This window comes from Nicotiana tabacum, chromosome 4 (genome assembly GCF_000715075.1).
Source record: "Nicotiana tabacum cultivar K326 chromosome 4, ASM71507v2, whole genome shotgun sequence".
NCBI lineage: Eukaryota > Viridiplantae > Streptophyta > Magnoliopsida > Solanales > Solanaceae > Nicotiana > Nicotiana tabacum.
Genome location: NC_134083.1, coordinates 100,941,041 through 100,967,506, shown reverse-complemented (window position 1 = coordinate 100,967,506; position 26,466 = coordinate 100,941,041). Strand labels below are relative to the sequence as shown.

Sequence of the window (26,466 nt, the reverse complement as noted above, 5' to 3'; positions counted from 1 at the left end):
TTTATGAGTTTCCTTGTATAATGTTTTAACTAAAATGATTTAGATAAAGAAAAAGCATGAACAAAATAGTACAACACTTAACATTATATGCATAATTAATCATATGGTAGAATTTCTATGAGAATTTGTGAACTCATGCAAGAACTTTGAACGTGGAAAAAGGTCAAAGCTCACACATTTTATTTGAAGCATATTCTCTAACTGAGTAATAGAAGTTTTCATCTTCACAAGATATTCACTACCAATAATTAAAGTATTGGGACCCAATATGCAAATTCCCCTCTATAAATGCTTCCTACTTTGAGCAAGCACAAGCACACATATCCATATTTACAATGCTATCTTCTTCTCAATTCTTTTTCCTTTCTATTCTCACCCTGCAGTGCCTCACAGGCCTAGCAGCAAAATGCCACGTAGACGATGAAGCCGGGTTGTTAGGTTTCAAGTCGGGTATCACATCCGACCCGTCGGGCCTTCTTGCAAGTTGGAAAACGGGTACTGATTGTTGTACTTGGTCGGGTGTATCTTGTGGGGAAGACAATCGGGTCACAGGACTACAGATCTATGGACAACCCGAGAAAAAACAAATCTTGTCGGGTACCATCTCGTCTTCTCTTTCCAAACTAAAAAGACTAGCAAGTATTAATCTTGTAAATCTTATAAACTTATCGGGTACACCGAATTTTCTCCTTACTCTACCTGAAATTCAAATTGTTTACATTGAAAACAACAAGTTATCGGGTCGTATACCCGCAACCATTGGTAACTTGACCCAACTTTTTGCACTGAGTTTCTCGGGTAACCGGTTAACCGGCCCGATACCGAGTTCAATCGGTCAGTTAACTCAATTGAGCCAGCTCAAACTCGGTAACAACATGCTCACTGGCACTATACCCAAGACATTTAGCAAGCTCAAGAGCTTAACTTTTTTGAGTTTAAAGAAGAATCAGCTCGCTGGGTTAATACCAAACTTCTTTACTTCCTTGTCTAACCTCATAATCTTGGAACTTTCTAACAACAAATTTACTGGGAAAATTCCAAGTAGTATTGCAACTTTAGCTCCACAATTAAGGTACCTTGAGCTAGGACACAATTATTTAACAGGTCAAATACCAGATTTTCTTGGAAAATTCCGTACTCTAGACACATTAGATCTTTCTTCGAACAAGTTCTCAGGAACTGTACCGAAATCCTTTGCAAATCTAACCAAAATATTCAATCTTGATCTTTCTCACAATCTTCTTGTCGACCCATTTCCACAATTGTTCGTAAAAGGTATTGAGTCTTTGGATTTATCGTACAATAATTTCCACCTTGGTACAATACCAAGTTGGATCACAAGTTCTCCAATTATATACTCATTGAAGCTAGCTAAATGTGGGATCAAGATTAAATTGGATGATTGGAAACCGAAGACGACTTATTTTTACGATTATATTGATCTTTCGGGTAATGAGATTAGTGGAAGTCCAATTGGGTTGTTGAACAAGACTGATTTCTTGGTTGGATTTTATGCTTCTGGGAATAAATTGAAGTTCGATTTGGAGAAGTTAAGGATTGTTCAGACATTGAAGGATTTGAATTTGTCTAGGAATATGGTTTATGGTAAAGTACCGAAGGCAATTTCTGGACTAGAGAAGTTGAATTTGAGTAGTAATCATTTGTGTGGTCAGCTTCCACCATCAAAGTTTGGGGCTAATTCTTTTGCTGGAAATGCTTGTCTTTGTGGTTCACCATTGCCACCCTGCAAATCTTAGTGCAAAATCAGCTTCTTTTCTTTTTTCTGCAACTTTTGATTGTGTTTGAATAGTATTGTATCACTCATATTGCTAATAATTTGGTGTTTTACAACCAGATTGGGGCACTTTTGTTCAATAAATGCTTGCATTTTAGAGCAGTATACCTTTTGACTGCCCTTTGTTTATTTTCATTCTCCATATTACTTTTTTTGTTGGGCCTATATTTCTTCAATCGGCCTAAATGAATCGGGTTGGTTCGAATTTTTTAATTACTAAACCAAATCAATTATATCGGGTTATTAAATTTAAAGACCAAACCAAACCAATAAAAATCGAATTTTTAAATCTCGGTTTTTTTCGGGTTTTCGGGTTGTTTCGGGGTTTTTTTCCATAAAGTCTTCATAGCACAAAACATAGAATTTGTGCTCCAAATATTTTTTTAATCTTAATAAGACAGAACTATATAAGGTTTTTTTTAATAAATAACATAAATATGATATGATTCATGGCATTGCATTAAAATATTCAACAATAAAGATGAGAAAATCACATAAAATACATATTATTTATAAGCCATAATAAAAACAAATATAATTTAAAATTACTAATAAGTCGCTAAAATAAGTACGACTAATAAGTACTACTTTATGGAATAAACACTAAAAGAAAAATAAATTATGTATTTTATCTAAACCATGAAAAAACTAAAAATAAATATCCAACACTATTTTCATTCATAGCGCAATTGAATTGAATGTCTTTTATTATCATTAGTATTGATTTGATTTTGGTTTAGGATTTATATGAGTTACTGACATTTATGGACTATAAAACTTATTGGAGCATCCAAAAATTATAAGTTCAAGCTTGAAATAATACGTTAAAAGATAAAATTATGTAAGAGTTTAAGAAATATTTATAAAGTACACTACAATAAATATTTTCATATATTAAATATATTTAAAACTTCTATACATATAATATCAGGTTGGTTTGGTTTCGGTTTGACTTTTTTTAGTTAAAACCAAACCAAATCAAATATCGTCGATTTTTTTTCCAACACCAAACCAATCAAAACAAACCATAGTCGGATTTTTTGTTCTCGATTTGACTCATATTATCGGGTTGGTGCGATTTGTCAGTTTTATTTGTACATCCCTAATCACACAGCTAAAACGACTTAAATATTCCTTGTTATCTTTTTTAGAAAATCTTGTGTATATTCCGTTCTAGTTCAGGCTTGCTCTTTAATTTATCAATGTGTATCAACATTTCTTTCCATCTATACAAAGCATAATCTATATACTTCTCAATTTGTGCTGGAATATGCCTCTATAGTTTATAGCTTCTTCTTTTTTCTTTCAATGCATACAACTTTATCATGTTACCTAATATGAATGGCAATTGAAACTGTAAGTTTATTTTTGTAAAGTAATCGGCCATGTTTTTAGCTTTTTATAAAGTAAAGTGTAAGTTTATTAATACTTGCAAGTTGCAACTTTATCATGTCCATAGTTACCTTTGTTTTTCCTCACCTGTAACTGTATGTCTTTTACTGTGTCAATGAATACCTAACATTTAGCTCAAGCCAAGTCAATAAATGCAACCAGCAAGCTCAAATTCGAACTAGTACAACTCAGGTCTCTTCATATATCATATCATGTGCAAAACTTCTAATGTAAGAATTAAATGACCATCAAAAGCGAAATAACTATTTTACCCTTGTATTAAATCCTATTCCTACAATATTGTTGTAGCTAAAAGTAATTTCACCTTCTGATAAACCATAAATTTGTATCACAATAAACATGTGATTAAAGACAAGACATAACTCATGTATTTGCTTTTAATTAATAAGGGAACACAATTCATGTATTTATTTTCAATGATTATGATTATTATAAACTCTTGGTCTGCTTTTTGTGAGAATTAGATGATACCTCGTCATTTGCGGATTTCGCCCAATCGTCGATAGCGCATCGTGATTGATGCACAAGGAGGATTTTTACCTTTTTTAGAATAGTATTAGGGATAAAACTATCCTACTATATACAGGGAAAGTTTCTTATTGAATAGGAACATTGTAACACACATATCAAGGCAATACAAACTTATTTCTTTGTTTTCTAGTTATTGAAAGGTTCTTATTTTAATCATACTTCTCATACACATTTGGCTTCGAATCGAGGGTCCGGTCGAGGGTAATACTATTGTTAAGCTTAAATCCGGGTCTGGACTCAGCGTCACAATTGGTTTGGTTATTTATTTTATCTTTAATTCATTTATCTATCATTTTTGATTACTTGTATTGAATCAATCCACATATCCTCAAAATCGCGTACAAATTTAATTGTTATCCGTTTTAAGAGTAAACAGAGCCAAAGAAGCATATAGCTCCGGGCAGTTGCAAGAGGTTTGGCCGATTGTAAGCAACCTATACTATTCTGCAAGCTATAATGTCTTGTGCTTTCCCTATGATCACGATTCTCCCTTTGGGGTGAATTTATTCAACTAACAAGAAAATGTTAATATTCATTTAAATGCAAGAACTATTTTTAGTAACTATTGTTATTAAAAGTCATTCCGTTCTCTACTTGCTGATTTTTCTTTCTAATCCATTCTAAATTTTTAGGTGTGCAATGATGGAAATGCATGCCTGGTCTATATGAACTAAAAATCCCATGTCAGTCAATAGAATTTCAAGGTTTTTATTCGGAGATTAATATCATCACTTTCTATATTTCAATTGCTCATGTACAAAGATGCACTACTAACTTTTTGTAGATCAATTGATATGTTGTGATCAAGTTAAAATAATACGTTGGTGGAATTTTTTCTAAAAGTAATAAATGTAAGTTGTCTTCCTACAATATCATGATAGGTAACAACCAGAGTTCTTTATAAAGTCTGTGATGGAAATTAGGTACGACTCTTCAAGAAAGGGTTGGACGCTTACATTTGTACTTTGGGGTTAAGACTGCCCAGGGCCTTCTGGGAAAGAACAAAAGCCATAAACAAAAACAAGTTAATAAAATTCAGAAACTTCCTGATCGAGCCAAGCGAGGGCTCAGGGAGAGTTAAACATTAAGAAGAACTTTTGACAAACTTATTAATTTTTAAATTTTGTTTTTATGTATATTATGTATAAAAATGTGTATGACAGTACTTGATTTGTTTGTTGATAACTTTGGACTTAAGATGTAAGCTATACTTCAAATGAGAAACTAAGCTCTTTCTCAGAATTTAAAAGTTTTATTTGTAAGGCCACAGGAAGGAGGACTTTTAAAATTTTCATTTTCTTGGAAAAGCATGGATCTTCTGAGTGCTTGATTCTGTTCTAAGTGAATTTTGGTAAATGACATGTGTGAAGATCAATCTACTATTGTCTCATCCAGTGCTATATAAATATTCATAAGTTTTATCTACACCTATTTTCATAATTATGACCATATATATGTTTCTTTCCTTTTGTTTCTTTGTCATTTGGGTCCTCCCGATTCCTTTTAAAGGTTAGCCATGATAACTATATTGTAGGATAAATTGCTTTCCATCTACTAAGTATGCTATTCTTGATTGATTTGTAGGTTGTGCTTGATACTTCGCTTCAAAGATTGGTGGCTCAACTGAGTTGTTTTTAAGAAAAAAATCTGAAATGCTTGTGTGAAGAAAATTTAATCGGATGAAGTTTAGGGTGAGACATAAGAGACACAATGTGACGTTTTTCATTAGTTAAATGATTTTGTTTGCAAACATTTGTTCCTTTTATGGAAAGTGAATGCTATAGCTTTTCACATTTTTGTCTCTACACAAATAGAACGATCTTTTGTATTTCTACGACACAAGATGGCTTGATATATTTATTTCCTATTATTATTACTATTATTATTATTATTATTATTATTATTATTATTATTATTATTATTATTATTATCAATTTCTTTGAAAACATCAAAAGGAAAAAGAAGTCAAAAGAAAAGTAAATTATATATTCTATATCGTTTTGTTTCTCATATAGTCAGATTGAGAAATAAATGCACATTTTATCCCAAATTATTATTGTCTCCAATATCATCATCCATCAGTTTATCCATTAGTTTATCTTTATCCATAACACTTGAAAACTAACTGCTTGAATTTGTGTTCTTTAATTTTACTGTTTGAGGCAAACTTAGAATATGGTACTTTGAGGGCTCTGCACGAGCATATACCTATCTAGTCTTTAAAAGATATACCATGTGTCTAGTATATCCACATTTAAGACCAAAATTGGATAGTCTCAAATTTTTTTCATGCTGCTTAATAACGAGAAAGATATACTTTGGTATCAATCGTACTCCATCTGTTCCCTTTTAATTGTTCAATTTGTATTTTACACTCTTCTTAAGAAAATATTAATTAAATATTTATTTTACTAAATTATGGTTATCAATGATACTTTGGAACTAAATTTGACTACGAATATCTCGATTAGTTTGGAAAATGATTACTTAATGATAAGGTAAACTTTTAATTTTTTTTTTCCCTTGATTTTTTAAAAATGACAAGAAAACAGAAAATCTATTATTAGTATAATGGATAAGTAAAAGAGAATAGATGGAGTAGTATATTACAAAAAAATGTCCAATTTCATTTCTATTTTTAAACATGTCATTATCACTTTATATGCTAAATTATCCTTGAATTTAGGGGAGAAGTTCACAAATTTGTGGTCACTATTTAAGTTGTTTTTTGTATCCTAAGTTCAATTTGTTTTTTGCAATTGTACCTACTAAGGACAAAACTTCAGACGCAAGTGACTAAATTGTCACAATCACATCTGAAGTTGGGGACGAAAACGTTTAAGTGCATATAAAAAGTTTGTTGAAAAATTATATTTAAGACAAATTCGTACTACATGCAAAACACTAGCTGCACTTAAAGATGTTTTTATCCGAAGTGTAAAAATTATACTTAAAATGCACATAAAATATATGCATCCAATTTTTTGCATGCATTTAGGACGTTCATATGATGTTCAGATGTTCCCTTAAATTTTTTGGGAATTTTTTCGCTCCTATACAAAGGCACAAAGGCACTTTCGGGAGACCGCTTTTGCTATAAATTATCAAATTAATCCCGACATATTGGATAGATTGCCATTATATCCTCTTTCTACCTATTGTTTTTGTTTGACTTACACAATTTATGACATTAGCGATATGAACCGTCAAGATTTATATAGCGGATCAATTAGTTTGGGATGAAACATATTAGTCATTAATGTCTGTATTAGGATAGAGTATTTACATCACACCCCTTGTGATCCCTTGAAAAAGAGTTTTGGAAAATATTTTTCCCTCTTGATAGGTTATTCCAAGTTTTTCCTCGATTGAAGGAAAATGAGTTAATGAGAAAAATATTTTACAAAGTATTTAAGCCAACAAAAAAATGAGAAAATTGAAAAATATTTTATCGAAAATATTTTCCTTCGTACCAAACACACCCAAAATATTTTTTATTAAAAATGTCTCCTCTTATGAAATAAGCAATTTGTTCACAAAAAAGAAAAGAAAAGTTTATAGCAATCAAAATGTTAGCTAGTGTTTGGACATTGATTTAATTGAAACTTAAAAAAATAGATTTTTGAATATGAGATGTAAAATAGATTTTGAAAGTTAAAATTGTGTTTGAACATATATTTTAGTTGAAAAGAATTTGAAATTTTGTGAGTAAAAAGCTTCAAAAACTTTTCTAGAGCTATTTTTGGGATTTGAAGAATTATATTTCAAAATTTGCCAAAAAAGGATTAAAATCTATAAACAAACAAATATTTAAAAATAAAATTTGAAAAAAATCTCAAATTTTATGGCCAAACGAGAGCTTAATCTTAGCTAGCGTCTCGATATAAATTTGGTTGAAAATTGAAAAATAAATTTTTAAAATTGTGTTAAAAAATAATTTTTTAAAGTTAAAGTTGTGTTTGAATATATATTTTATTTGAATTTTGTTTTAAGTTTTATGAGTGAAAATGTTTTTTGGCAATTTTTGAGAACTTGAATTATTTTTTCAAAAAACTGATCATATAACCATGAACATGTTTTAAAAAAAAAGTTGTCAAAATTTATGGCCAAGGCTGAGTAGATATTATGCGTGCTGACAGGAAATCAGAAAGAGATCTTCTTTCCTAGGAATCCCTTGTTAAAGCTGGTTTCTTTACATCATGAACACTTCTTCCAACGAGGTTGCGTACAATGAGAAGAAAAGAGGTACAATGCATTGGAACCATATATCACAGGAAGGGCTATGGTCTGGTTATTCTTTTTTCTGAAACACCTACATCTGTATTCATTGGAAAAGAAAGCCTATATATATGGCTCGTAGCTTTCATCTCAAAGCTTCTTCAAACAAAAGTAATATTTGTGGTTGATAATAAATATATCCCGTCCACAAATAATATTCACTATAAATAATAATGACACAAAATAATAATAATAATATTAAATCTTTTAATGGGGTAAAATATAATACTCGAACGGAGTAATATTACCACTATAATATTATAATTTAATAGTATCAAGAGATTACTATAATTTTGAAAAAAATAATATTCTTTATTTTAAGCACATCACTATAATATTACTCACACTCATTAATTATCTTACAAACTATAATTCATGAATTACTTTCTTTAACTTCTATTGTTTACTCATTTTGGTCGTATTACTATTTATAGTATTGTTACTCACCAAAACCAATTAAAATTGGTTCGTCCGCTACTTTGCATATTTACAAGATTGAAAAATGGTCTTGCCAAACCAATTTGATTTTTGCATTTTTTTTTTTAATTTCTTTTTATTCAAAAGTGTCCTCGGTTTTGCTTTTGCTTTTGCTTATGCTTTTCTAAATCATTCTCTTTCTTTTCTTTATTTAAATAGGTCCCACAATATTCACAGCCACTCGAAGTACGGATGATTTGTCTTACTGTCTAAGCACACGATATTTTTTTATTTTTGTTTTTATTGCACATTATATACCATAAAGCTAGATTTATTCCTAGGATAAAAGTTGGACCATAATATGGTTTTGGTATTAAACTATGCACACACAAGTAAAAATGAATTTTATATGAAAAATGAAACAGTGTATAAGTAACACATTAATTTCATTTCATGTATAGGAAAAACAGAAAACCAAAGTACTTACTACAGTAATATCTCTTCTGCCAAATAGTATACCAGAATTATACATCTGTTATCTCTTAAACCAAACAACACCTAAAAGTTCTTTATATACTTCACCACACCAATTTCACCTTTGAAAGAAACCTTCAAAACCATTTCTACTTACTCCCAAGAAAGTATGGCTTACCAAAACATCGATGACTGCTCTTCTGATGAACAATATCCATCTGATGAAATTGCTGTTCTTGATCCTAAACCTCTTGCAGTAGTAGCACCACCAGATTGTGGTGTTCATCCTCCTATTGTTGCATCCTTCAATGATAGAATCCGACCACTCCTCGACTGCGTAGACAAACTCCGCCACCTTAACATCATGCAAGAAGGCATCCAGCTTCCGACCATCGTAGTAGTCGGCGATCAATCTTCTGGAAAATCCAGTGTTCTTGAATCCCTTGCTGGAATCAGCCTTCCTAGAGGGCAAGGCATTTGCACCAGAGTTCCTCTAATTATGAGGCTGCAAAATGACACAAAAATCACAACAACAAATCTTCGCTTGGAGTACAATGAGAAGTCGCTCCCTGTCGATGAAGCTGGCATTGCAGATGCTATCATTCTTGCAACTGATGAGATTGCAGGCCATGGTAAGGGCATATCTAACAACCCTTTAACACTTGTAGTGAAAAAGAATGGTGTGCCAGACTTAACCATGGTAGATTTGCCTGGAATCACTAGAGTTCCTGTTAAGGGACAACCTGAAGACATTTATGAGCAGATTTCTGATATCATTATGAAATACATAGCTCCTGAGGAAAGCATAATCTTGAATGTTTTGTCAGTTACTGTCGATTTTCCTACTTATTAGGATGTCTCAGAAGGTTGACAAAACAGGGGAAAGGACTTTAGCTGTTGTGACAAAGGCCGATAAAGCTCCTGAAGGTTTGCTTGAGAAAGTTACTGCAGATGAAGTGAATATAGGACTCGGCTATGTTTGTGTGAGGAATAGAATTGGGAATGAGTCTTACGAAGAAGCCAGGAGTGATGAGGCAAGGCTTTTCTCAACCCATCCACTTTTATCAAAGATTGATAAATCCATGCTTGGCATTCCAGTTCTGGCACAAAAGCTGGTGCGTATTCAAGCAAGTATCATTTCGAAATGCTTGCCTGAAATTGTGGGGAAAATCAATGACAAACTAACTGCTAATGTCGCCGAACTCAACAGGCTGCCTCAGCGTTTAAGTTCTGTGGCTGAAGCTTTGACGGCATTCATGCGTATTCTTAGTTCATCCAAGGAATCATTAAAGAAAATTCTTCTAAGAGGGGAGTTTGACGAGTATCCGGAAGAAAAAGAAATGCATTGCACAGCTAGACTGGTTGAAATGCTTGACCAATACTCTATTGAGCTGCATTCAAAGAATTTAGAGAAAAATGAAGACTTTTTGAGGGAAGAGATGATGGCTTTACAGGAAACAAAAGGGATTGGATTGCCGAACTTCCTTCCTCAGGCCGTTTTCCTCAATGTATTGCAGATAAAAGTCAAGGAGATTGCTGGAATTCCAGAGGATTTCGTGGGTAGACTGTGGAATTACGTAGAGAGAATTGTTATCAAAGTGTTAATGTATCATTGTGATAACTACCCACAACTTCAGTCTTCCACCAGAAGAGCTGCTCAAAACTTGATTCTCATCAAGAAGAACGAATCAGTTGATTGGGTAAGGGAAATCATCGGGATGGAAAAGCTGACTGATTACACTTGTAATCCTGACTATTTAGCAACTTATAGCAAGCTCATAGAGCAACAACACGCGTTTATGGAGATTATGAACGATCCCTCGAAGCCCTCCGTAATAAACTTGGAAGGTGTTGGAGATATTGATGTTGGTCATTTAAGGAAGCATCTAGGTTCGGTGCAGCAGGCATTTGATATGAAGATGAGGATAACTGCCTATTGGAAGCTTGTGTTGATGAGGATGGTTGATTTTATGGCTTTGCACATTATGTACAGCATTCAAAAGATGGTTAACAAGGAGATGGAAGAGGAGATCGTTCAGGATCTGATGGCGCCTCACGGTGGTGGAATCGAGAGAATGCTGGATGAGTCACCTTTGATTGCCGAGAAGCGCACTAGGCTCGACAAGAGTGTCAAGCTTCTCAAGGAGTCAAAAGAGGTGGTGGCAAATATCATGGACAGGATTTCTCTTCATGGTGATCAAGAAAAGGACTAGATTAATATTTTGTACTCCTGATCAGGGCACTGCATTCCACTTCAGCCAATGTTCCTCTCCTAGTATGTAACTACCTAAGTAAGTAGTTTAGTTGTGAAATGCCTATAGTAGGAATTAAGTATAAGTGGCCCTGCTTGTGTGTAGTTTTCGTGTATTCTAATGCCAAATCAAGTTTCTATCTTCTAATTTGGCCTAAGGGAACTTAAATTCATGCTGCTTTTCTTTTCTGAAGAGTGCGCTGCTTCCTTTTTCCTGCAAAATTTACATCCATTGGCTATGATTTGGATCTGAAATTATCATATGTTGGAATAGAGGTAGTAAAGGTCCTGCGGCTCACACTTTTCACTAATCATACATCCCATAATCTGGGTATGAACAAGAGTACATTGACTGCTAAAGGTAATGGAACAACAAAGGGACTGAGTGACTTGTTTTGTTAAATCATTCAAAACAAGGTAATGGAACAACTCCTTTAATTTGGCCGTGGTTTCGATGCCAATGGTAAGGGACACTATGGGTGGTGATAAGATATTGGAAATACAAATGAACAAATGTATGTTACTTGTTATGTAGTTTGAGGTTCCTAAATCACGAATCTAGGTCCCTGGAAACAAAGAATGACTCAAGCATCTAATTGAGATAACAATATATGCAAGAAAGATGGTAAACAAAAAGATACTTAACCGCGTTATATTTCATACACACATTATTCAGTAGCGTACTCCTAAAGGTGCTTTACGGTTTTTGTTCTTTTAGGAGAACATTTTGATGAATTCGACTTCAAGAACAGATTTGGGCTATAGAAAATCGAAAAAATGGCTTTTCTATTTTTCTCGTTACTGATTGGGCATTAACGTGTTGATGCAGATAAACAACTTAGGCAAACCTTGCATTCTAGTCGCAAGTTGGACATGCTAAAACTTATTCCTAATAAGTATATCTTAGAAAAAAGGATATCTTAGCTAGCTAGAAGTCAAAAAAAAAATACGAGTACTTATATGTGAAAATTTGACCGATTTAGACTCTTAGGTTCTTATGTACATTAAAATGAAATTGTCTTCCCTAGTCTTAAAGACTAGGTGCCATCACGACTCCTGAGGAGAGATTTTGGGTCGTGACACTCAGATCTGAAATTATAAAATTATGATATCCAAATAACTCAAATACAATAACAATAACTAAACCTCAATATCAATCCAGTGTTGGCATCTGCTAAATGCCAGAAGTGAAGTTGCGAGACAGGGTTGGTAGCCTGGTATGTGGCGGGTCAAAGGGAGATAAACCTTTGCATTATGTGAATAAAGGTGGAACCTTAGAATCAAATAATGTCCTCTCCATATTGGCTTCATTTTGACCTAGTATGTTTTTTTTTTTGTCTTTTGTGAAACCAAAAAGGGAGGATACAATAATTTTCACAGAACACAAATTAAACGTGATTATTGATGATCATTCCTTTTTTACAACAGATGAACTTATATCAAAGAGAAAGACGCCTTTCAAAATGGAGCAATTCTACATTTCAATTTGATATTTTCTTCCCATCATTGGTACTGCAAGGAGATATGCAACCACCAATTTTGATTGTGGTAATCAACTCAAAACAAAGATAGTATAGAAAATGTATTTATTTGAAGATATTTGTGTTAGTTTTCGTGAAAATCCATTTGCTTTTCATTTCAGAAAACGTTTAGTATTTAAAAAATAGAATCTTTTGTGAGAGAATTAAGTATTGAAGATACTTGTTTAAACCTCTGTGATTTCGTCTATAGATATAGGTTTAATTCATCGAACTACACTCCGTAAATATCTATTTTCTTGCAAGGTGATATTTGCCCTATTGATTTCTGTTTAGTACGATGTGTTGAAAATAATGTTTTTCTCTTTTCTTTTTGAATAGTACGTATTCACATGTCAAGAATGTTTTTGCATTTTTATCTGTGGATTTACTTGGCAAGAGAAACTTTATGGTTCAAAATTCTACTAATTTTAACTTTAATTTTACTAGGAGTTTAAGCATATTATGGTGTTGATCAAATGTAAGATAGGATGAATGAAATCAGCGTGTAGAAGTTAAGGATACAAGTCCAAATCAAATTAATAAAATTCAAAGTAACTCAAGAGAATCCATAAAATGGCCAAAATATGTCATGAAAAATAAAAAGGAACACTACATAATAAGTTCTAGTAAAACCAATGGAATGAAGGATCAAATAAAGATGGTGATGAAGTATAAACTCCATTTTGATCAGCCAATAAGTTAGCAAAATATTCAACTTGTTGTTGTCCTTGAAGTGGTGACTGAGCTTTGAGTAATTCAATTTCAGCTTGTACTTTAGTCAATTCGCATTGTAATTGGTAGATTTCTTCATGTAAAATAGTAATGATCCCAACACAACCGTAAACTGGATCCTTTATTCTGCAATATGCCTCATAGTACAACGTGTCTGCTACATCCCCTCGTTGATGCTCTTGTACTTGCTGTTATAAAATAAAATTAAAAGAAATTAGTTTCTTTAATTCTTTGACATATTTTAGCACACATAAGTTCAACTAGGAACTCGTATCTTTCCGAATCCAAAAGCTGGATACATAGACATGCAAATAATCCTCGCTAACTATGGTTTGAAGTGTGAAATACTACTCTTTCCACCTCAAAAGAATACGGTTTAAACTATGGGATGAAACCATTTTAATTATGGGTCTCAATTCATAACATTATAACATTATGGAGATAGTAATCAATACGAATAAATAAGTTAATAACTACTTCTCTATGTGGTTATCTTAATTTATTGTCACTTATCATTGAAGGAGCAAGAGAAAGAAAGATCCAAACATTTTAACTAACCTAAATAAATGACTGCCGAAACATATTTACACAGATATTATGAAGCACTGAATGAGAAAAGAATATACAAAATAATATCTTGTCTGTACAAATATACTTAAAACGTATTTAATTCAAGCAAGAGAATAAACAAAGATTCTTATAGGAATATGATATGGTACTTACCTGGAGCATCTTTCCAACATTGCTAGCACCATAGATGCTATGAACACAAGAAAATTTTTGTGGATTATTTGGAGGAAAATATGGTAAAAAGATACAATCCGAAGGACATCTAATTGCTTGCAAGCTGCACAACGAGTGGAAGTCATTTTCTTTCAAAGAAGATTTTGTTTGTCTAAAAGAAAATATTGTGAAAATCTTTTGTTTGTGAAGAAGAAAATGTAAGCAAAGATCTTAGTTGCTTAATACCTCAATTAAGATTCAAGAGTGTATTTAAATGAAACTATTAACGGCTAGCTTTTTAAAAATTTGGTATTGTAAGGAAAGTTACCAGTACTACAAATTAGCCATTCACTGATTGGAGCTAAAATTGGCCAAAGTTTTCTAATTACTTTTTCTGCTTTTTATGTGCATGCATTCAAAATTTAGAGGAGGAGATGTAATAAAAGTTATTATGCGCTTTGTATTTAAAGAAATCATCCAAATTGTGTGAAACAATCTGCTTTATGAAGAAAAAAAAGAAGGAAACAGAAAAATAAGAAAAGCCCATAATTTTTTTTTATTTAATTTAAACTTCAGCTTTGGGTGACCATGTGAGATTTCTCTCCCTTATGTAATGGAAAAAGTTGCATGACTCTCACTGTCGATTGTTATTAATCCCTTTCCCAATGTCCTTGTCCTATGTAAAATGTAAAAGAATTTCTAAGAAATGAAATCGTGTTTTACTTATATCAAAAGGTCAAATACTAACCAACTGGAGGTAACGTACCAGAAAACTAGATACGCATTAACACGAGCACAAATAATTAATGAAGTTAATTAGGACATAGTGATACAGCTAGAGCAACCTAGGAAGGTGTCTTCATTAATAATGATGCAATACTTTAAGGGTCGTTTGACAGGAGGTATTAGGAAAAATAATGCAATCATTAGCTTTGTGCATTACTAATACCTTGTTTGGTACATTTTTTAAACCTATGTATAACTAATACATTAGTTATACATCATATTTGGTATTAACCTATGTATAAGTAAGGCATAGAAAACCTTGACATTAGTAATACCAAGGCTATTAATGCATGCATTAGTATGGTTAAAAACAAAATTGTCCTTAGAGTCCCTTAAAGCTAGAGAATATGGAGGGCATTTTTGTAAATAACTATTTTTCTTAAAAATTATGCAATGCATTATAATTTTTAATACACCACACCAAACAGTTTATAAGAGATAATATCTGCATAACTAATGCTTGCATTACAAACCCATGCATTACTAATACACTGTATTCTGCACTATTCTTATACACCCTACCAAACGACCCCTAAATGTTCAGCCATATTCAAAAGACTATCTAATTCCTTAATTTGTCAAAAACAATCATATGAATTTTTGTTGTTTCTTTAAGACTCTAACTAGGAGCTCATTCATCTAGAATCCATAAACTTTTGCTACTGCTAATTTTACGTGTTTCAATTAGGCCTCGCAGGCAAACAAAATACTCCCACCGTTCACTTTTACGTATCCAGTATTCTAAAAATAATAAATTTTCACCTCTATATTTGTCACTTCTAGCATATCAAGAGATGACATTTTTCTCTTTTCCTGTTATACCGACAATATTCATTACTCATTTCAAATCATTTTCTCAAATCCATTAAAAATATGCATCAATTAATATGAGTATCATGGTAAATTATACACTTCATTTATTATTTCGTAAGAAGTGTGCAAAGTTCATAGTGGACGTGTAAAAGTGAACGGAGGGAGTATTTACTTTATAAGGCAATATAAAGTAAATATTTTGTTAGCCTGCGAGGTTTAATGGAAACATGTAAGATTAGCAGTAGCAAAATTCTTGACAAATACCTAACCTAATATAAATATAACTAGCTAAATCGTAAGAGCAATACACTATAGGCTATCAGATAATTATTCTATAAACTTGGAAAAGACCATAAAAATATAGATACGACAGTTTCATGCCTTAAAATGTACAACTTTTTTTATTTTTCTTGTGTATGATTAATGTGAACTTTGTTTATCACTTGACTGTAGAGCTTCCTCGAAAGACCAGAAAAAGTATTTTGCAGAACTCTGTTGCAGGAATGTCAAACAAGAACCCACTTCCCCTTGAATTACTAATTGGTAGTGGGAAAAGAAAAACTGTTAAAGAGACATACAACACGACATATGGGCAAAAGATAAGAGAGTTTATACATACATAGCTTTAAAATCGTACATCAGTCTGTTCAGGAGTATATTGAGCACAGATAGAAAGAAAGTTTAAACACAAATTAGCCAAGCAAAAACACAGCCATATATCAAATGGGACTTGGTGACGACACCAATGCTTCTTCCAATATACATAAACTTCATTTTTTTTTTACAATGATTACACCCTATGCAAACTCACAACAGGCCATGGTGAAACTCCAGGTGCTGGCAGCTGCGGCCGAATCACAGGAACCCGCTTCACAACAGAAAATGCTTCATTAAGGCGTGCAGCACGGCTCATGAATTGAGATACCTTCTGCACACAATGAAGAAACTTAATCAACACACAGACAAGGATTCGATAGTGAGAAGAAAGAGTGCTGGTCCAAGGCAAAGGACGGATTTAAGGACTTGATCCGATGATTCCCTATAATATTCACACAACAGAAGTACAAATTTTTTTGAAAACGTTTCAAGTCAAAAACATCAAAATCTGTTCGAGACACAAAGCATGAACACTGTTTGGTTATTCCAAGTTTTACAGCTGTTTAAGGTTGGATAGTTCTATAGGACACTTCAGAAGGGGGTTTAAAAATTCAGTTTCCATAGTTACACATGTCAAAGAGCATGTACTTCTGGTAACATCTATAGCCTGTTTGGCCAAGCTTCTTCATGGCCAAAAACACTTTTTTCCCAAGCACTTTTGAGAAAAAAAAAAAGCAGCTTCTCCCAAAAACACTTTTTTGAAAAGCACTTTTGAGAAAAATACACTTAAAAATATTTTTCAAAAGCGTGGCCAAATACTAATTGCTGCTCGGAATTGCTTTTCAAATTAATTAGCCAAATACAAACTGTTTCTCATCAAAAGTACTTCTGAGAAAAAACACTTCTCAAAATAAGCTGATTTTAGAATCTTGGCCAAACAGGCTATTTGGCAACATGCAGAATTGAGCAAAAGGTATACAAAATCCATAAACTAAATAAAAATGAAACCAAACTTGACGTTAAGCCTGAAAAGATAGCATTTGACGGTGCCGATGCCAACGAAGTAGACACCATCTGCACCAAATGAAAATGTCTCGAGTCGTTGGTTTATTTTCTCTCTTCTTTTCCTTCTCTTTTCTCCTTTTATTTTTTTCTTTGCTGGTGGAATTTAAAGCAAAATCATCATGTGAAACAATTTACAACAGAAGACTAAAATAATGTTAAAGGAGCACTAGTAGAAGTAATGAAGCAGCAGTCGTTTAATCCAAGGTAGACTCACAAAGTGCCTTAACAATACCGGTGTCTATTTAGCAACTTCTATTACAGAGTGGCTTCCAAGCTGTGGTCCCTTGTATCCTCTTTGTTTACATTTCACAAGTGCTAATAAGGACCGTGGCGGAAGCTGGAAGCAGCAGAAGTTGGAGAACAAACTGAAGGTATAGATTTACCCACCCACTCCCATAAAAGAAAAGAAAAAACAACTTATTCATGATTGAGACTTTCGAAACACTTACTATAGGGGTATTGATAAACAACACTTGTGCTGTCTTCATTATCTAATACAACTGTAACACAAGGCTTATCTTTCCCAGGAATGTTAGGGTGTATTTTATAGCACAGACTATTAAATTTGGTAGTTACATCTCCATCCATGAGGAACCATTTGTTTATTCTCTATCTTATTGAAACAACTTCAATATAATTAGCGATTTTGGGTTTCTCCAGCTATGTGACTATGACTTGCTCCATAAATAAATCACAAGAGATATCAAGGCCGAGCTAGAATAAACAAGTTGCCTTGTTATTTCAAGCTAGATAAAGCACTTCACTCGCTAAAGAAGAAACAGCAATCATAATTACTGAAATGTCAAGAGGTACAAGAAACGAACTGCTAAATGATACAGGGCAACAGAATTCTAAAGGCATTATCAGCCTATAGTCCTATACCATTGCTCTATCCCACATCCTATATTTTCAAGATACACAGCACTCTGGAACAAAATTCAATATAAAATTTTGAACATGATGCAAGTGACGACCCAAAAAATCAAATAAATGCCAAAGTAGGAAGAATTGTTAAAAAACAATTGTTCTTCCCATAACTAAAATTGTTATCAACAAATGAAAAGAAAATGAAATGGCACATCTAAGCATACACTATAAGACATCCAAGCAATGATGACACAAACTAATTACTGATTCCTATGACTCTGTCTTGCATATAGACAGGGCCATCCACAATACAATATCACTACACTCACGAGGATTTGAATAGAAGAAAATGATCTTACAAAGATCTCCTTTATGATCTTACAAATATCTCCTTGGTATTATTTACTGATCTCCTGTGTTATATTTTACTAATTCCTGTGAAACGGGTCATATAACTATATTAACGGGTCATATAACTATAATAACATTTGTAAGCCATAAGACTGATCTCCCCTACACTCGCTAAAGAGTATACTGAAGTGTCATGATCCCTAGGGCCCCATTATTTTCCAATTCGAGTTTTAATCTCCCTCTTCTTCAAGTATCTACCATGAAAAAAGCTCAGCCCTTTAACAAAAATAACTATGTAACGTTATCAATTCCTCATTTTGCTTAACTATTAGATATTTCAAAAGCATAACACATGAATCAACATTCTTTCATTTATTTAATATGTTTTGGATAAAGAGGATGAAGAAACAAACTACTCAAGCTTAAGGTTAGCACCTATAGTGTGGAAAAAACAATGTTACTAACATAATGGTATCGAAATGGGCAAAGTAACACTGACCTTATCATCGACAGTAACTTTGAGCTCCAAACTCTTAGTCTTCTTCTTCATCTTGTACAGTCTACGACCTAATATCACAAACCCCATAACAGCAGCAGCTACGGAGAAGGCCCACATAGGCCTAACCCTGAACACACAATACTTGAGAAGCTCCAATGGCACCTTCCACCACACCAAACTCCTCTTCTCTTCTCCTCCTTTACTTGCTTCAATTTCATCCCTCTTTTGACTTTCAACCCTCTCATTTTCGTCCTTTTGTTCTACACAAGCCTCTGACCTCTCTTCAACATCCCCAAATTTCACATCACCAATTCCATCTCCACCAGTATCAGACCAAAATTCCCCAAGATTTTTCTCATTTTCACTACGTATATCTTCATTTTCCCCATTTTCACTACTTATATCTTCGATTCCTCCAAAACCCACTTCCAATTTCGAGTTTCCCACAACAGCCACCTCAAGATTTTTCCCATTTTCACTACTTATATCTTCGATTCCTCCTAAAGCCACTTCCAATTTCGAGTCTTCCACAACACCCACCTCAAGATTTTTCCCATTTTCACTACTTATATCTCCAATTCCTCCAGAACCCACTTGTAATTTCGAGTTTTCAAACACACCCACATCATTTTTCCCGTCAAATTCCCCAAATTGCCGATCCTCAGACCTTTCACTACCAGAGTCAATCCAGGTCGGATTATCCGATTCCTCAGAACCGTTAAAAGCAGCAAAAGTAGGAGTACTGTGAGAATCTATGGAGAAATAATTGGGTTGAATAAGACCCTTGGTTTCTTCGACGAAAGTATCCTCCTGGTTTTGGGGTAAGTTAACGGGGAGAACGGAATCTGAAGCTGAGTTGGGGTGGAGCAACTCCCAATCTTGAAATTCGGTATCCATGGTTTGTTGTTTGATCAGGAAACCCTAGATATGAGATTAGGACAAAAGAGAGGAGGAGCAAGTTTTGAATGGCATCAACTACTTTTTGGATTGGTGGGTTACCACAGATACCCACAACTTGCAATGTAGTTTCCAGTTTCCCATCAGATGAGATGAGACTGAGACCCCCCCCCCCCCCCCCCCGTAACATAATTTAACGTTTCATGTTATTTTATAAGTACATATTTTCTGTGACGCGTTACGAGACACCAAATCTAAGACAAGTTGGATACATAATAATATGTTCAGAATATCGCTTATACAAACGTAAAAAATATATATTATATATTTTAATATTATATATTTTAATATAGAGTACTTATTATATATCAAATTTATCTTTAACCAACATGTTATCCTAATGAAAATGCAATAATAATATAGCTACGCTTTAACCCCAATAAGTCATGTGAATTGTATGAACTTCACTTACCACAATACTTTATTTAAACTCATCTCTAGTCAATATTATATAAATATGTGTATCTCAATCACAATGTTAAGACTAAAATATTTTCTGAAAAATTTCCCTATTATTTCTTTTCTTCAATTTTTTTCCTTTCTAAATACTTTGTTGCAGTTCCTTTTTTTTTCCTTCTCTCGATTCTTATTGTTCTATTTAGGTCGCACCCCTTCTCCAAATATCAAAAATTGAAATAGCTTTTACACAAGCTTGCATTCATTTCATTGTAATATACGACCACTAAATAAGGGCCGACGCTTTACAAGTGCCGAGTCTGCCGACTTAGATCAAATATCACATCAAATGCGAAACAAGAAAAAAAGATGTTGACAATAAAGCTGAATTAGAAAGATGAAAGTGCCAAAATTAATAGCCTAAAAGCTAGGTAAATAAGCTAATATGGTATGTGCTATTTCCCTCTCGCCTTTCTTTGGTTCGTGCTTTATTATCATCATTGACGTATTTTACATTGATGATATTAGTTTTTTAATTACAATTCGACTTACATGTCAATTTTAAACTCAAACTATAAATAAAGGCACCAAAGCTCGGAGCCTTTATGTTGGTCCAAAATTAATGATTGATTTATATTATTTTCAAGAGCTTCTATCTAATATATATATATATATATATATATATATATATATATATACTAGTCTTAGAGTATGCGTTTTGCGCTTGTATTTATATTAATGAGTACTCAATTTTTAAAAATCTTATTATGTATTTGAGTTATTAAATAAAAATTAGGAGAAGGGTATGTTTTTTAAAATAATGAATATCGATCTCATTTGGCAAACTTAATGAAAGAAATCATGCTCCATCAAAGTTTTTAGATGTCTTATTGTGATTTTAAAATTATTGGCATTTCTATTGCCTAAAACAGAAAATACTTTTATGGTTCTTCAAACATTTGTCAAGTAAAATAAATTGAAAAGTTGAATAATTAAATCTTTTGGTATCTTAGAGATTTGAGAATTAAAAGATTGGCCCTATAGCTCACAAAAATATTGATAAATGATGATGCAAAGTCTAAGAATAATTGTTGAGTTAATATCTTTTCAAAAATAACTTAATATAAAAAATATATAAGGAGCTATCATTTGCTGAAATGAATGTGAAAAGAAATAAAAAGATAATTATAAAAATTAACTCACATTTAAAATAAATTTTATCTACTAATATTTCATCCTTATTGCTTTAAGTTTGTATTTTTATCAATTTGAATTGTAATACTATTACTAACTTTGCTCTATTTTATGATATCTCACTACCAGTGCCTTTTTTATATAGAAATAAATTTATGTAGCCTAAGAGTTTTGTCAACTTAAAAAATTATTTTACTTATATAAATTTGAAAAAAAAAATGAATTGGATACTTTTAATTAATAATTAGTTAATTAATTTAAGAACTAACCATTGGTTCTCAACCTTAAAGCAAAAATTTAATTTTCTTTTGATTCAAATCCATATTAACTCAAACTTTAAATATTTAAATATAACTATAATTTCGTCCAAGCTTTTAAAACGTGGAAATCTCCTTCCCACCCTTTCAATTCTTAATTAATATTAGTTTACCTAAATTTATATTTAATGAGATATTTTTGCAATATACTCTAAGTACCTAGATATTGGAGTTCGTACATTGTTCTAATAAGAAAAGATTTAATTCAAATAGTAGATAATCATGTCTACTATTTTATTCTTATTAATTTTAGTTTGTATTTTAATCAATTTTACTCTTAATGCTATATTATAATTGATATTCATCCTTTATTATTTGTTTCACCGTCAATTTACTTGATCTTGTGGAAACAAATTTGTATATCAAAGATTTTTGTCAACTAAAAAATTAATTCTAGTCAGATGATGCATTTGAAAAATAGTTGGATTATTGCTAATAATTAATTCAAAGGCTTAATTATTTAATTTTATTGTGATAGTAACTCATTAGATTTTTGTTCATGCCAACTTTTAAATATTTAATTATAACATGAAAAGAATGACAATTATGTCACGTTACTAAAAATAAAGAATAATTCATATAAGGTAATTTAAATTAGTATTAGTTTTAAAGTAAAAAAACAATCAATTAGCCCAAATGGTTTCCATGATGTTCCCCTGTATTTTCTTACCACCATTGAACATGCGTGTGTAGGGTGAGTTTATTAAAGCGTTTAATTAATAGAATTTTAGTTGATGTTAAAATCCTACGTATTAAGAACTTAATATGGAGTGATTATAGTTATATAAATAATTTAAATAATAAAATAATTTAAATAAGGTAAAATCTTAATTGATTTGAATTCCTAAATATTAGGACTTGATACATAATTTAATTAAGGAACTAAGTCCTAAATATTAGGAAATAATTTGAATTACTATTTTGTCATATGTGAAATTTATTTTTAAAGGGTAAAAAAGGCTAACGACATTTCGCTAAGGGCCTTCGTGCTTTTAATATAGTATATATATATATACACACACACACACATACATTTATTAAAAAGTATTTTTTTTATACACTTATAGTTTGTTTGACCAAGCTTCTTTTTGGTCAAAAATATATTTTTTGGAGACAAAAGTGTTTTTTTTTCCAAAGTTAAATGTTTGACCAAGTTTTTAGAAGGAAAAAAAATATTTTTGAGTAGAAACAGAAGCAGTTTTTGAGAAGCAGAAAAAAGTAATTTTTTTCCAAAAATATTTATTTAAAAATTACTTTTGAGAAAAATACACTTATAAGCACTTTTTAAAAGTTTGGTCAAACACTAATTGCTGCTCAAAAGTATTTTTCAAATTAATTTTTCAAACACAATCTACTTCTCACCGAGTGGTGTCGGATGACAACCTTCTAGAAGGGTATTCCTACTGTCCTTTATTGCCATAACATTCTTTTAATCAAAATTGTATTGTATATGGCGGGAGTTATACAAGCTTCTTGTCACGTCTTTAGTCGTTAACTAAGTACACGTGCGGCACTTGACAACTCGCTCACGATCTTGCACAACTTGCTCACGTTCTTGCTATGCCAAGTCAGCCTTACTACACTCAAGATCGCTAAGAAAATGGTAGAAAGAACATAAGAGAATCGTTAAGGAAGATTTGTATTAGAGAGAACTTGAATTGTTTGCTTGGTGAATTACAAATGAATGGCCCTCTTTATATACTAGTCTCCTAGGGGCTAGTGTGTAAATATTAATTGTTACACAAGTCCTTAATATTTACATGATAAGGGCTTTCTTTAGAATTCTCTACAAGCCTGGAAGATTCCAAGAACTTTTCTAGCAAATCCATAGGAATCTAGGGTCTTCCAAAGGAAATGTCCATACTTTTCTAAAATCTTCTTACAATTGCTAGTCTTTCTCCTATGTAAGCTTCCACATGGCTTTAATATATGCCAAATGACACATATGTGACATGATGACATAGCGGATCATCACACTCTCCCCCACCTAATGTTGCGACGACTGCGGCGCAATGCTGCTGCATAAACTCTCGGATCTTATCTTTGAATTGCCATAAGTCTTCATATCATTCCCATGTGGCCTTCTCCGGTGATTGACCCTTCCAATGGATGAGGAACATAGCGGTGGATTTTTGCCCTTGTTTTTGCCTGGCCTGGTAATCCATAATAGCCTCAATCTCCCTATCATGCGAGGAGGTGATAGTCATAGGCGCTCGACTTGATTGGACCCTACTTGGATCATCCACATCTTCATGATATGGCTTAAGCATGCTGGCATGGAAGACATGATAGATCTTAAGATATGATGGCATGTCAAGCTTGTATAAGATCTTGCCTACCTTGGCGACGATCTTAAATGGCCCTTCATACTTGCGAATCAGATTCTGATGCATGCCCCGTAGTGCTTTGAACTGTCTTGGGTTAAACTTTACCATGACCATGTCCCCAACTCTATAGTCCATGGGATGCCTCTTATGGTCCGCAAACTTTTTCATCTTCTTAGCTGCCTTATCCAAGTAGGACTTAACAATGTCAAGCTGCTCCTCCTATCCTTTGGCCATATGATAAGCCCCCAAACTCTTTCCCTCAAACGCGGCTGGTAATGAATGTGGAGTTTGTGGATGTTGGCTTGTGGTTAGCTCAAATGGTGTCAGCCCCGTGGACTCACTCTGCTGCAAGTTATAAGAGAATTGGGCGATGTCTAGGAGCCTTATCCAATATTTCTGATGCGCGCTTACATAATGCCTCAAGTAGCATTCTAGTAAGGCATTGACCCGTTCCTCTTATCCATCGGTGTGTGGGTGGAAACTAGTGAAAAAGTGCAGTTCCATGCCTAGTATGTCGAATAACTCTCTCCAAAAGTTTCCAGTAAAACGGGGTTCTCGATCACTGATAATATACCTTGGTAAGCCCCAATACTTTACCACGTTCTTAAAGAATAGTTTGGCGGCTTCAATGGCAGTGCAACCTGGTGAGGTGGGCATGAATGTGGCATATTTGGAAAACCTATCCACCACCACCATAATAGTACCATAACCGTCGGACTTCGGTAGGCATGTGATAAAGTCTATAGTTACGCTCTCCCATGGATGTTCTGCAACTGGTAGTGGCTCCAAAAGTCCCCTGGTTTTTGTTGCTCAACCTTGTCCTGTTGACAGACAAGACAAGTCTACACATAACACTCTATATCATCTCGCATGCGTGGCCAGTAGTAGACTGACTCAACCAAGGCCCTAATGTGACGTTGGCCTGGATGACCAACCCACATTGTGTCATGACTCTCCCTTATGATCCGCTGTCTAATGTCTCCAAACTTAGGCAAGTAGACCCGACGACCTGTGGTAAGTAGTAGGTCGTCTTCGACCCAAAAACGTCTCGTATTACCCTGCTTGGTTAACTCGATAAGTTGTTTGGATGCTGGATCATGTTGCATGCCTTCTTTTATAGCCTCATGAATGTCCCATCTTGTTGAAGTGATTGCAGCAAGCTCGGCTTTCTGGCTTAAGGCATCGGCTACAACGTTACCTTTGCCCGGCTTATACTCCAGCACATAATCAAATTCGGCCAAGAAATCCTGCCACCGAGCCTGTTTTGGTGTGAGCTTCTTCTGCGTCTGAAAGTTGCTAGTAGCTTCTTCTGCGTCTGAAAGTAGTTTGAGGAGGCCCACAATTTGCGGTATTCCAATCATCCAGGTACCGCCAAGATATATCAGGATTTGAGGCAGCATTATTGGAGAAGAAGAATAAAGAAGGATATAGTTGGATATGTGGCTCGGTGTTTGAATTGTCAGCAAGTAAAGTACGAGCATCAGAGGCCTGACGATTTGCTTCAGAAGCTTGAGATTCCCGAGTGGAAGTGGGAGCATATTACCATGTATTTTGTTGTTGTGCTCCCATGGACTTCAAAGAAATTTGACGCAGCATGGGTCATTGTGGATAGGCTGACCAAGTCAGCACATTTCATTCCAGTAGAAGTGTCGTGCCCCGTTTCCTCGTGAAAGCGGGCCTCAACGTGTGACAACTCTTTTAAATGGAGGTATTAAAAGAGAAGAGTCGCCACCTAACGATTTTTAAGGTGCGTTAGGGCACCTATTTGCAAATAACTTTGTTTGACTTGTCTGTATCACCAAAGACCGGGTAAGGGCTCAAATTACCTCAAAGAGAAGTTGTTAGGTACTCTTCGAGGTCCACAATTGTGGGTTCTGACCAAATTTTAAACTATGTGGATTATGTGATTAGGCTAGGTGATCAAATAAACGAAAGGAGATATTGAAGTCGGAGAGTCTTATCATAACACATGAGAATCGGTACAAATCTTTAATGATTACAAGGATACAACTACATTGATCTATGTTAGGTGACTAAGTGTAAATAACAAATATATAAAGAAAGGGGGTTGCTCATATTTAGCCTAAAGGATAACCCCGTGCGACATAAATAATTCTTCGCAACTCCCTTATGGTAAGGGGTTGCTCATATTATTCAGGGGGC

General features: G+C 33.5%; 2 protein-coding genes and 1 pseudogene across 3 annotated transcripts; 2 read left to right on the top strand and 1 right to left on the bottom strand.

Annotated features, from left to right (window-relative positions):
- Positions 1-295: 295 nt before the first annotated feature.
- On the top strand, positions 296-1,900 carry LOC107824021 (uncharacterized). Its single transcript, XM_016650747.2, has one exon. It carries the CDS (start codon positions 336-338, stop codon positions 1,755-1,757), a length of 1,422 nt encoding a protein of 473 aa, XP_016506233.1. The 5' UTR covers positions 296-335; the 3' UTR covers positions 1,758-1,900.
- Positions 1,901-8,923: 7,023 nt separating this feature from the next.
- LOC107824022 (dynamin-related protein 4C-like) lies at positions 8,924-11,685 on the top strand (annotated as a pseudogene).
- Positions 11,686-16,322: 4,637 nt separating this feature from the next.
- Positions 16,323-20,194, bottom strand: LOC107824023 (uncharacterized). Of its 2 annotated transcripts, none has more exons than XM_016650748.2 (2): positions 19,113-20,194; positions 16,323-16,661 (listed from the first exon to the last, which is right to left on the bottom strand). In XM_016650748.2, the coding sequence occupies exons 1-2, from the start codon at positions 20,007-20,009 to the stop codon at positions 16,524-16,526; spliced, it is 1,035 nt and encodes a 344-aa protein (XP_016506234.1). In that variant the 5' UTR covers positions 20,010-20,194; the 3' UTR covers positions 16,323-16,523. The 2 variants fall into 2 exon arrangements, with proteins under 2 accessions (XP_016506234.1, XP_016506235.1); XM_016650749.2 differs by having other exon boundaries at positions 16,323-16,658; positions 19,113-20,192.
- Positions 20,195-26,466: the final 6,272 nt, after the last annotated feature.

Coding starts and splice junctions, on each gene's coding strand:
- LOC107824021 (XM_016650747.2), top strand. CDS start 336: ATGCTATCTTCTTCTCAATTCTTTTTCCTTTCTATTCTCACCCTGCAG.
- LOC107824023 (XM_016650748.2), bottom strand. CDS start 20,009: ATGGATACCGAATTTCAAGATTGGGAGTTGCTCCACCCCAACTCAGCT. Junction 16,662..19,112: donor AAGTTACTGTCGATGATAAG/GTCAGTGTTACT, acceptor CATTGTGTGCAG/AAGGTATCTCAATTCATGAG.